The sequence below is a fragment of the Phacochoerus africanus genome, chromosome 8 (assembly GCF_016906955.1).
Source record: "Phacochoerus africanus isolate WHEZ1 chromosome 8, ROS_Pafr_v1, whole genome shotgun sequence".
Classification (NCBI taxonomy): Eukaryota; Metazoa; Chordata; class Mammalia; order Artiodactyla; family Suidae; genus Phacochoerus; species Phacochoerus africanus.
Window position 1 is genome coordinate 60669759 of NC_062551.1, and position 12557 is coordinate 60682315.

The 12557-nt window shown below is 49.3% G+C and overlaps 1 protein-coding gene across 1 annotated transcript; it reads left to right on the plus strand.

Moving 5' to 3' along the window:
- The first annotated feature begins 7178 nt into the window (after positions 1 to 7178).
- On the plus strand, positions 7179 to 8171 carry LOC125133291 (olfactory receptor 10A4-like). Its single transcript, XM_047791397.1, has one exon. The coding sequence runs from the start codon at positions 7179 to 7181 to the stop codon at positions 8169 to 8171; it is 993 nt and encodes a 330-aa protein (XP_047647353.1).
- Positions 8172 to 12557: the final 4386 nt, after the last annotated feature.

A 12557-nucleotide genomic window follows, 5' to 3' on the forward strand; every position in this document is an offset into this window, starting at 1 on the left:
GTATAGATAACGACATGGATATGGCTGAAACGTCACCCATCCTTCAGTCCTGGGACACCGATATTCTCTGTTCTACTCCATTTTGTTTTGTTTGGTTTTTTGTTTTTTTGTTTTTGTTTTTGGCCTGTGCCTGTGGCATGCAGAAATTCCTGGGCCAGGGATTGAACCCAAGCACAGCAGTGACAATGCTGGGTTCTTAACCTGCTGAGCCACCCGGGAACTCATGGTCTATCCCATTTCTAATACTGTTTGTGACTTAGTAAACTGACTCACAGTTGGTAAAGCACTTAAATAGGCACCTGGCACATCCTGGGCAATCAACAAATGGTTAAGTTCACTCATTCATCCTACAAACACATATGGTGCCCTCTCAATATGATGGGGCTACTGCAGGGCCTGGAGAGGTGGCATTGTGGTCAGGCACGCAGTTATAACATACCGAGAACATTTCCAACTTTTTTTTTTTTTGAATGCATTCACTGGATGTGGAAATTCCTGGGCTAGGAATCAAACCTGCACCGCGACAGGTATCCAAGCCGCTGCAATGACAATACTGGATTCTCAACCCACTGAGCCACCAGGGAGCTCCTGGAGAATGTTTCTGGAGCCAGGCATTGTGCTAGTCCCTTAGAAGTAGGAGGTATATTGATCATTATCTCACACACACACACACACACACACACACACACACACACACACACACACCCCATTAGGAGGTAGGAACTATTTTATGCCCCTTTTATAGAAGGGAAAACTGTATGTCATGATGTTCAAACCCTTTGTCCAAGCAAGCAAGGCTGGGAAGACTGGTTGCAAAGGCCACACACCCAACCGCTGTCATCAACAGCTAGTACTTTCATTTTCTGTAATAAGGCCCTTAAAATGGGTATTTTTATGGTTGAAGTGTGGCAGCCCTAGAGGAAAGAGCATGAATCCTAAGCACGGAGTTCCTTTCAGCTCCCCTGACATAACCAGGAGTCATGGGGGTGTGGGGAAGGGTGGCATGGCCATGATGAGACATGAGGGTGGGGGTGTGGGGCGCTGGGGGAATTTGGGGGGCTCAAATGCCAGCGTGAAGAACGTGGGCTTCTTATGTGAGTGATAGGAGCAGACAGAATCCAGCTCCTCCGGGATATCCTGGAGGCGGGAGGTAGGAAGGACCATGGGATGGAGAAGCCCAGGAGGAGGGAAGAGGGACCACAGCCTCCAGGGAAGTGGAGGCTCCACGGTCCCCACTTCCCTCTGCCTGCACCTGGCACACCAGCATGGAGTTAGTAATGAATTCTCTGTGGGCTGAGTCCTCAGAGCCCTCATTCCGTGGCCAGAGCTGAAGACTGAAATCTCTGTTTCCTAGTCAGGCCCAGGAGCATCTGGATCAAGAGAGGTTGTTCCGTGCTCCAGACAGATCAAAAAGAAGGTGAGTGGGTCTTCAGCAAAGAGGAAGGGGTCCAGGGGGAGAGAGGACTGGGGCACCTCTGCCTACTTGTGTGATGCTGGGCCCATCACAGCCCCTCTCCCAACATTGGGGATAATTTGTAACAGTGCATCATGGCCTTGTCATTCTGCGATGGTGATGATGGTGGTGGTGGAGGTGACAGTGAGGGTGATGGTGATGGGGATGAGGATGAGGATGATGTTGATGGTGGTGGTGGTGCTGCTGATGGTGGTGGGGGTGGGGATGAAGATGGTGATGATGGTGGTGATGGTGGTGGGGTGGTGATGATGGTGATGGTGAGGATGATGGCGGGGGTGGTGAGGATGAGGGTGATGGAGATGAGGATGATGATGGTGGTGCTGATGGTGACGATGATAGTGGGGGTGGTGAGGATGAGGGTTGTGGAGATGAGGATGATGGGGACGAAAATGATGGTAATACTGTGATGAGGACATGGTGATGATAAGAAAGGGGTAACGGTGATGGACATAGTGGGGATGGAGCAGGGATGCTGATGGTGGTGATGAGATTGATGATCATGGTTATTGAATGTTCACTGTGTTCTCACGCTGGTACATGATCTCAATGGATTCTCATGACCATCTCATGGGGTGGACACCTTGGGTTTCTTTCCATCCAATTGGCTTTGCAGTCAGCTTCCTGAAACTTTGGGGGGCATGTACACTTTGCCTGGCCTTTCTCCTCCACCAGCCCAGAGCCATCAGTGTTGTTACCTCGCCTTCTCAGGTGAGGGATTGGAGGCTTCACCCAGGTTAATCCACTTGCCCAAGGTTGCATGCTTATCTGACTGGACTGTCCTCACCCTCACATGTGGTGGAAGAGTTAAGCTCTAACTCTAGCCTCCCCTACCAAGCATGCCCCCATTAATAGTGCTTCATTAAACCTCCATTTAGGAGAATAACTTCAAGGCAGAAGGTCCCTTTCCTGTCCAGAGGTGAGTGTCTTAGGTGCCTCTGGGGCTGCGTGGAATGAGGCGCTGGGTTAACAGAGGCTGTTGTCATTCTGCAGCCTGAATTTGGTTCACCTCTGCCATGGCCAGGGTAGGTTGTGGGAGGCTTCAGAGGGACATTAACAGCCAGTGTCTGGAAATCATATGGCAAGTGGAATTATTCCACGAGAGGGTGTCCTCAAATATAGACTTCACCTCGATGTGCCAGGAACTGAGGATTCAGTGGCAACCCAGGCAGAGAAGGTCCCTGCTTCAAAGGGGATAAGGTTTTGTAACCTCAGGAGTTCCTGCCATTGCTCAGCAGTTAAAGAACCAGACTAGTATCCATGAGGATGGGGGTTTGGTCCCTGGCCTCGCACAGTGGGTTAAGGATCCAGCGTTGCTGTGAGTTGTGGTGTCACGGCTTGGATCCCGAGTTGCTGTGGCTGTGGTGTAGGCTGGCAGCTGTAGCTCCAATTCGACCTGTAGCCTGGGAACTTCCATATGCCAAGAGTGCAGCCCAAAAAAGAAAAAAAAAAAAGCGGTTTGTAAGCTCTTCATATCTTGTGGACCCAGATGAAGAATTTGTGAGCCCTTTACTAGATAGAGAATATTTCTATTGGTCCAAGAGACCAGTGGTCAAAGCGCCGGATATACTTTTCCAGTTTTACCAGGATTTTAATGATTTCTGCCTCTAAATTTCTATTTCTCTCTCTTTGTTTCGCTCTGTCTCCTTTTTCCTCTCTGTTTCTCTTTCTCTCTGCCTGTCCCTCTGCCTCTGTCTTGCTGTCACTCTTTCTCTAAGAAACATGGAATTAATTACCTGAGGACCAGCAGCCGTTGTTTGTAAATGAGACCCCGCCCCCCACCCTGGGCGAAGTGTGGATCCTTTTCTCATTAAAAACACTGACACACAAGTGCAACCAATGAGAAGCAATGCAGCTGAGAGCACATGTGAAACATGACTGCCCTCTCAGCCAACCCAGACCTCCTGTTAAAAGGCAGATTCTTTTTTAAAATCAGATGAATTTATTAGGGTAGACGTAATTTACAATGTTAAGTCAATTTCTGCTGTACAGCATAGTGACCCAGTCGCATATATACACATATGTATGTACACAGACACACACACACACACACACACATTCTTTTTCTCCTATTATCTTCCATCATGGTCTCTCCCAAAAGACTGGATATAGGTCCCTGTGCTGCACACAAGGACCTCATTGCTTATCCACTCTAAATGCAAAAGGCTGTGTTTCTAAACAGCCTGCTGTCGAGCACAGCCTGAGGAGCCAAGATCTAGGAAATCCTGTTAGAGCCCTAGCAAAACCTCTTAAATCACCACCAGCCACTCCTGGCCAAAAGCAAGAATGAGGATGATCAGGAAAGACCTTGAACCCAGACCGAGGGTGTGGCTGTCCTCTTGGGCAGTCACCCAGGCCAAGGTCGGAATCAGCTGACCTCCCCGTGAGCTGCGGGGAGCTGGCAAGTTGCTTAACGTTTTGAGTCTCTGAACAGCCAAATGGGCCTGTGAGTACTTAGTTTGAAGGACTGTCACGAAGATTCCATAAAGGCGGTAAGTTGCCTAAAACAATGCCTGGGACAAAATAAGGCCCGTATAAGTGCTTGGTACATATAATATTGAGTCCTTCGCTTTCCCTCCGTGGGCATAACCGCCAGCCTGAAGGTTCATCCGTGTCATTCCCAGGAGGGCAAAGAAAATGATTTCACAGAAAGAACAGTAGATTTTGCTAAGTTTAGACAGGATGGGTGTTGGGCAGAGTTTGGAGGTGGGCCTGCTGTAGCAGTTGTTCAGGGGGTGAGTATTATAGGAGAAAGATTCTAAAAACTGTCAGACTGTCAGTATTGTATTAAAAATAACATCAGGGAGTTCCCATTGTGGCACAGCGGAAATGAATCCAACTAGTATCCATGAGGACTTGGGTTCCATTCCTGGCCCTGCTCAGTGGGTTGGGGATCCAGGGAGCTGTGGTGTAGGTCACAGATGAGGCTCGGATCCCGCGTTGCTGTGGCTGTGGTGGAGGCTGGCAGCTGTAGCTCTGACTTGACCCCTAGCCTGGGAACTTCTATATGCTGCAGGTGTGGCCCTAAAAAAAAAAAAAAAAAAAATCAATCAGTCAATCAAGGAGTTCCTGCGTGGTGCAGTGGGTTAGGTATCCAGCAGTGGCTTGGGTCATTGCTGTGGTGTGGATTCCATCCTGGCCTCGGGAACTTCTGCGTGCCATGGGTGTGGTAAAAAAAAAAAGAAAAGGGAAGAAAGAAAAGAAAATCAAGAGTCCAGTGGCAGCAGCAAGAGGCACAGTCAGTCCCTTGTTTCCTCCAGGAGTTACTTGCACTTTCCATAGATCTGACGATACTGCCCCAGACAGGGATTCATTAAATGGCTGAGTCCTTTATAAAACAGATGCAATTTATAAGCTGCCTTAGATTCACCACCAGCAGCCCCCCCCCCATGCTACTGTCTTGTTACTTTTTTGCAATATTCAGAGACAGTGTTTCTTAGCCTTAAGTGTAGCTCAAACAGGAGGTCCCAGCAGTGCATTTTCCCTTAAATAAAAAGCCATTTCCATGCTGGTGTTTCTCAAATTTCTTTTGATTATGAGAACTAGGTAGAAATAGTTTACTTCCTGGGTAAGTACACAGACATGCAGACACCTGAAAGGGAAGTTTCATGAACCAATTCTCACCCTTACTATGTACAGTCGACTTAAAAAAATATGCACAGCCTAAAAGTGGAGAGATAAATTTTTTATTTGGGGCAAAATGAGGATTGTAGCCTGGGAGGCAGCATTTCAGATAACTGAGAAACTGCTCTAAAGTGATGGGGGAAAACTCATCATAGACCTGATTTTGGTGGAGGCGGGGGTGGTACATGCATCGAAGCACACATTTGCTAAAGGCGGCTGCTGGTGGTCTCGTGAAGGTTATTGGTGGTCACGATGAGCCAAGGCCCCGTGAAGAATTTTAGTGCTTTTCTAGATACAAGGAGATGCAAGAATTGGGCTCATAAAATCTCCTGAAAAAATCTCACCTCAGAAGACTTGTTCTGCCTGTTTTCCCAGAGCACAGAGGGCTTCCCTCCTGGTCTCCACCCTGAGCTCCGTTCAGGGGTGCTGAGGGCCAGCAGCGGCCGTGGCTCAGGATTCAGTCCTTGTAGAGGCAGGTGGCAGGTGCCAAGCTCCAGCTCACAGTATCATGATCTCATTTTAAAAAATGTACCCTACTTCATCATAAGAACGCGGGCCACATCCTACTAAATTTATTTCATCATCTATTAGTGGATCACGACCCGGATTTTGGAAAGTACTGCTCTGTGGCACAGAAAGAATCCATGCCTTCTTTTCAGGTGCTGGGAAATTGGAGTGAGAAGGCATAGTAGGAGGCAGCAATGTGCCCTGATGTGCCACCTCTTCTTCATTTAATGGGTCCAACCAACATTAAAAAATTCAGATAGAATAGATAGATCCAAACCAAACAGAATAGAAAACACTGTGTGGGGAGAAAGACCATTATTTTTGTCTTCTGTTTACTGGAAAAGAGGCAACCATTTAAAGGACTAGATTTTATGGAGCACCTACTGCGACCCAGGCAGAAGTCCTCATGGATGTAACACTCCGTGGGGCAGACAGATGATAAACAGGTGAGCAAATAAACGGGCCACTTCAAAGGTGCTTTTATTTTATTTTTGTCATTTTCTTGGGCCGCTCTCGCAGCATATAGAGGTTCCCAGGCTAGGGGTTGAATCAGAGCTGTAGCCGCCAGACTATGCCAGAGTCACAGCGACGCGGGATCCGAGCCGCGTCTGCAACCTACACCACAGCTCACGGCAATGCCAGATCCTTAACCCACTGAGCAAGGCCAGGGATCGAACCGGCAACCTCGTGGTTCCTAGTCGGATTCGTTAATCACTGAGCCATGATGGGAACACTTCAAAGGTGCTTTTAGGAATGAGATGATGACACAGAGAGTGACTGGCGTATGTCCATGTTAGGGTGTGGGGAGGGGCTCCCTTAAACCAGATTATTGAGAAACAACTTCTCACAAGGAGGAGCATCCTAGCTGATATTTGAAGGAAGAGAAGGAAGCAGTTATACAAACATGCAGTAACCTGTGCGTCTCAAGAAGCAGTAGTAACAAGTGCAAAGGCCCTGGGGTGAGGGGAAAAGGCAGGTATTCGTGGATCGTGAGTAGGTCTTTGAAGCCGGACTTAGCAGGAAGCTCAGCAGAAGAGGATGGAGAGGTGGCCAGGAACCAGTCCACAGGACCCCATAAAGGGGAAACAGTGTCCTAACACCCAGGAGAGGGGATGGCAGTGCAAAAGCCCTGAGGCAGGACAAGGCCTTGAGGGTGGGCGGGGCTCCGTGGAGCGGAGTCGGAGGTGGGCGGGGCTCGGAGGAGTAGAGTCAGAGGTGGGCGGGGCTCCGTGGAGCGGAGTCAGAGGTGGGCGGGGCTCCGTGGAGCGGAGTCGGAGGTGGGCGGGGCTCCGTGGAGCGGAGTCGGAGGCGGGCAGGGCCAGGCCCGCCAGGGCCTAGAGGACTCCAGCAAGGCCTTTGGGGTCCCTGCCACGTCGACCGGGTCTGCAAGGCACGCCCTGCGTGTGGCCGGGTCTGACTTGCCTTCTAATAAGATCCTTCCCTGCTCTGCAGAGCGCGCCCTGTCGGGTCAGCGGCCAGGCAGGCGCCCCTTCCCTCTTCGTGGCTGCTCCTCACCTCTTCCCTCCTCCAGGCCGCCTCGCCCCGGGGGGCCGGGTCCCCACGCACCCCTGGGTCCATGCCTGCGGCCTGGGCTCCCCCGGGCGCCCCCGCTGCCCCGCCCTGGGCCAACCTGAGCTCGGCCGGCCAGTTCGTGCTGCTGGGCTTCGCGCACGTGCCCGCGCTGCGGCCGCTGCTCGCCGCGCTCTTCCTGCCCGCCTTCCTGCTCGCGCTGCTGGGCAACGCGCTCATCGTGCTGCTGCCCGCCCTGGACGCCGGCCTGCGCGCGCTCATGTACTTCTTCCTGCGCCAGCTGGCCCTGGTGAAGATGTGCTTCTCGCTGGACGTCGTGCCTCGGCTGCTGGGGACCCTGCTGCGGCCCGGGCGCGGCGTGTCGCCCGCGGGCTGCGCCCTGCAGCTGCTCCTGGTGCTGTCCTGTGTCTCGTCTGAGTGCTTCCTCCTGACGGCCATGGCCTGGGACCGCTACGTGGCCATCTGCAGGCCCCTGCGCTATGGCGCCATCGTGAGCCCGCGGCTCTGCCACCGGCTGGCCGCCGCGTGCTGGCTGGCTGGCGCGCCCGTGGCGCTGGTCTTCACCGTCTGGCTGTTCCGGTTCCCCTTCTGCGGGCCGCGTGGCATCCGCCACTTCTTCTGCGACATCGCCCCTCTGCTGAGCCTGGTGTGTGCCGACACCAGGGTTTTCGAGGACAACGTGTTGGCGGCCACGGTGCTGGTTATGATCGTTCCCTTCTGTCTGATAGCCACGTCCTACGCCCAGATTCTGGCCACCGTGCTGCGGATGCCGTCGGCCAGGGGGCGCCGCAAGGCCCTGTCCACCTGTGCCTCCCACCTCATCGTGGTGGTTCTGTTTTATGGCACCACGGGGGTCATCCACCTGCGACCCAAGGCCAGCTATTCCCCGGAGAGCAAGCAGGTGGTGTCCCTGTCCTACACTCTGGTGACCCCCATGCTCAACCCCCTCATCTACAGCCTGCGGAACAAGGAGGTGAAGGCTGCCCTGCGGCGGGTGTGTGTTCGAGGTAGAGGGACGCATATTCCAGGAGCAGTCTGATTCCAGAGCCTTTCATCCAACGCCTGGCTGGTCTTTAGACACCTCTCTGTGCATCATACTGAATTCTTTCTGTTTCTCCTCCTTGAATTCCCTGCTTTGGCACAGCACCAGCATCTCCCTAATGGCTGTCTGGAGCGGAGCCATCATTCACGCACTTGCCTTTGTTGAGTAGGGTAAGTTTCTGTTCCTGATAGTGGAGCATGATCCGTACTTGTGTTTAAAAGCACGGTAAGGAGTTCCTGTCGTGGCTCAGTGGAAACACATCTGACTGGCATCCATGAGGATGCAGGTTCGATCCCTGGCCTTGCTCAGTGGGTTGGGGATCCAGGGTTGCCATGAGCTGTGGTGCAGGTCCCGTGTTGCTGTAGCTGTGGCATAGGCCAGTGGATATAGCTCTGATTCTCGACTCCTAGCCATATGCCGTGGGTGTGCCCCCTCCAAAAAAAAAAAAAGTACAGTGAAAGCACAGTTCCTGTGGAAGTGGCAAATACAAATGCAGGACAACCAGTTAATGTGAATTGCTGATAAGTTTTGAGTACACCTGTGTCCCGTGCACTATTTTTTGCAGTTGCTTTTTAGTATATGTCCTTCTTCCTCATGGTCGAATGTTATTGTTTTGTGTGTGTGACATTTTCTTCATCCCTGTATTCGCTGATGGACATCCAGGTTGTTTCCATATTTTGGCTCTTGTGAATAATGCTGCTGTAAACATGGGAGTGGATATATCTCTTCAACTTTCTGTTTTCATTTCCTTTGGGTGTATAACAAGAGGTGGAATTCCTGGATCATACTATAGCTTCATTTTTATTTTCTGGAGGACTCTCCTACTGTTTTCCATGGTGGCTGTTGCACCCTCTGTAGCGATACTTGTATACAAATGTTCATTTTAGAATTTTTTAGAATGGTAACAAAAAAAAAGTGAAACAACCTAATTTTTTTTTGTCTTTTGTTGTTGTTATTGTTGTTGTTGTTGCTGCTGCTATTTCTTGGGCCGCTCCCACGGCATATGGAGGTTCCCAGGCTAGGGGTTGAATCGGAGCTGTAGCCACCGGCCTACGCCAGAGCCACAGCAACGCGGGATCCGAGCCACGTCTGCAATCTACACCACAGCTCACGGCAACGCCGGATCGTTAACCCACTGAGCAAGGGCGGAAGGGCAGGGACCGAACCCGCAACCTCATGGTTCCTAGTCGGATTCGTTAACCACTGCGCCATGACGCGAACTCCGAAACAACCTAATTTTATAACATTGGGATTGGTAAAATAAATTATGGTGCCTAATATACAGTGAAATACTAAGCAGCTGTTAAAAAGTTATGAGACAGACCTGTATGTAGAGATACGGAAGGATGAACCATGATTAGGAGTTAAACAAAGAAATCATAAAAGAACTTGCACAGTATGATCCCATTTGTTAAAAACAAAAGTATATATACAATAATACATATATAAATCAATAGCAGCTCTTTTCTATTTTACTTACAAAGAGCAGATTTGAAATGGGAAAGGGAATGTTTACTTCCATAAGATTCAAACTTCTTATAAAAAGAAAATATTTGTTTCCTAATTGAAACACGTAACAACTTCCTTCAAGTATTTTGATACCTCTCCAATCTTTTTCTTTTGGTAGAAAATCCATACCAAGCCCTTGACTTTTAAAAAAAAATTCTATTGGAATATAATTGATTTACAAAGTCGTGTTAATTTCAGGTGTGCGGCAAAGTAACTCAGTTTTACATAGACATACATTCAAGCCCTTGGCTGTGAAAGCATGAAGATATCACCTAAATTCAGCAGAAAATACATAGTTATAGGAGAAATATTTTCACACAGCTAGTACCTGACATTATTAGGATTTTAAACCCTGTCTGCCACTGAAGCTCTAAGTCTATGGTTACCTGATTTATATATGTGGTTTGCCGAACGAACATTCATTTTATCTTTCCTTCCTTCCTTCCTTTCTTCCTTCCTTCCTTCCTTTCCTTCCTTCCTTCCTTCCTTCCTTCCTTCCTTCCTTCCTTCCTTCCTTCCTTCTTTCCTTCTTTCTTTCTTTCTTTCTTTCTTCTTTCTTCTTTCTTTCTTTCTTTCTTTCTTTCTTTCTTTCTTTCCTTCCTTCCTTCCTTCCTTCCTTCCTTCCTTCCTTCCTTCCTTCCTTCCTTCCTTCTTTCTTCTTTCTTTCTGGAGCATATGGAAGTTCCTGGGCTAGCTGTTGAATCGGAGCTGCAGCTGCTAGTCTATGCCACAGCCACAGCAATGTGGGATCTGAGACACGACTGCAACCTACACTACAGCTCATGGCAATGCCAGATCCTTAACCTACTGAGTGGGGCCAGGGATGGAACCCATGTCCTCATGGATACTAGTTGGGTTCATTGCTGCTGAATCACAAAGAGAACTCCGAATATTTATTTTCTTGACCCACCTTGCTGAGCTGAGTCAGCCCTGTAAGCCCCTGATCTAAAGACATCCAACTAGCTCCAGGCAGCTTTAAACAAAGGGGGTTGGGATCCCAATGGGAAGTGGGGTCTCAGAGAGATACCTACACATCTGTGTTTATAGGAGTATTACTCACAATAGTTAAAAGGTGGAAACAAGTGACAGATGAAGGGATAAACAAAATGTGGTCTCTCCATACCATTGGATCTTAGTCACTTTAAAGAGAAAGGACAGGAGTTCCCGTCGTGGCGCAGTGGTTAATGCAGCTGACTGGGAACCATGAGGGTGCCTTGCTCAGTGGGTTAATGATCCGGCATTGCTGTGAGCTGTGGTGTGGGTCACAGATGTGGCTCGGATCCTGCGTTGCTGTGGCTCTGGCGTAGACTTGGCAGTTACAGCTCTGATTCGACCCCTAGCCTGGGGACCTCCATATGCCGCGGGAGCGGCTCAAGAAAAGGCAAAAAGACTAAATAAATAAATAAATAAATAAATGGAAAGGACATTTTGATCCAGGCTACAACCTGGATGAACCTTGAGGACATTAAGCTCAATGGAATAAGCCAGTTACAGAAAAAGATACTGTGTGATTCTGCTAATATGAGTCAGATCCATAGAGACAGAAGGTAGAACGGCGATGTCCATGGGAGGAGGGGATAGGGAGTTAGTGTTTAGTGGTCACAGAGTTTCAGTTTTGCAAGACGAGAAGCGTTCTGGAGGTGGACGGTGGTGATGGTTGCACCACAGTGTAAACGAAGCTCATATCACTGAGCTGTACACTTAGAACCTGACTAAAATGATGGTTTTTATGTTATGCATATTTTATCAATTAAAAATCCATAAAATAAAGAAGAGGGGATAAAGGGGGCTCTTGGTAGCTTTTCCAAACAATGCAACCTCAGAAGATGACTCATTTCTGCAGGAGAAAATGACACAAGGGAAGGTACTCTTGGCTGATGGATCGGAACAAGCCAAGAGACAGAAATATGAAAGGAAACTGGGTGTTACAGGCATGAGGAGGAGTCCACATAGTGTAGGGACATATAATGTAGACCCTGAAATGTCACACTAAGGAATTCTACATTCATACAGAAGACCCAGAGGAGAGCGTTTAAGAGAATCATGCAAACGACCTGGCATGTGCTTGTTGTACATGTGGAGTGTTTCTGGTGCTGAGTGAGGCTGATCTTCAGAGTCTGTCTCAACCTTCAATTCAGTTACTACATTCTCTTGAAAGTCTCCTGTAAGTCCCCATAACTAGACTAGTCTCCTTCCTCCGCTTCCTCAATTCCCAGTCCTCATCTAGTTCAATATTCACCTTGATGACAGACCTTGGACAGAAGTGAAGTCTGATTGGTTTTTGTGTTCCCAGCAGAACACATTCTAACACACAGTAGGGTATCAGTGCACGCTTATTGACAGGGCCTAAAGATGTATTCTAAATTAGGGGTGTCTTTGCCCTCTTCCCTCAAGCCCAATTGTAATTCAGAAAAAAAGAAAAGCCTTTCCCTTCTGTCAATTCCACAGAGATTAGGGGAGGGAGGCCTCAGAGATCCTTAGCTTTGTTGAAGCTGGTTTCTCTGCATGTTGGCATGGAGGACAGAGGTGGCGTGGCAGTGCCCAGACAACACCAGGTCAGAGTGTGTGCGGGGTGAAGACGTGAGGTGGGTCTGGTGGGAGCTCCTGCTCAGCACCATGGTCAGCGCCTTCCAGGTTGGTGTGAATTCAAGGAGCTCTCCCTGTCTTCAGACTACCGAACTCTCCAGTCCCATTCCCGAAAATTCTGTCCCTGAGTGCGAGCTCAGACCATCTGGTCACTGGCCAGAGACATGTAAGATTCCTCTTACATGAGCTATTCAGGTAAGGAGTCTGGGTCGTTCATCTGCAGGGGGCAAAGGAGGGACTTATCCAGATGAGAAGAGAGGAAATAGTACTGGCAGCAATCTACCCTAT

Bases quoted from the DNA above. Each gene is read 5' to 3' on its own strand.
- LOC125133291 (XM_047791397.1), top strand. From the start codon at position 7,179: ATGCCTGCGGCCTGGGCTCCCCCGGGCGCCCCCGCTGCCCCGCCCTGG.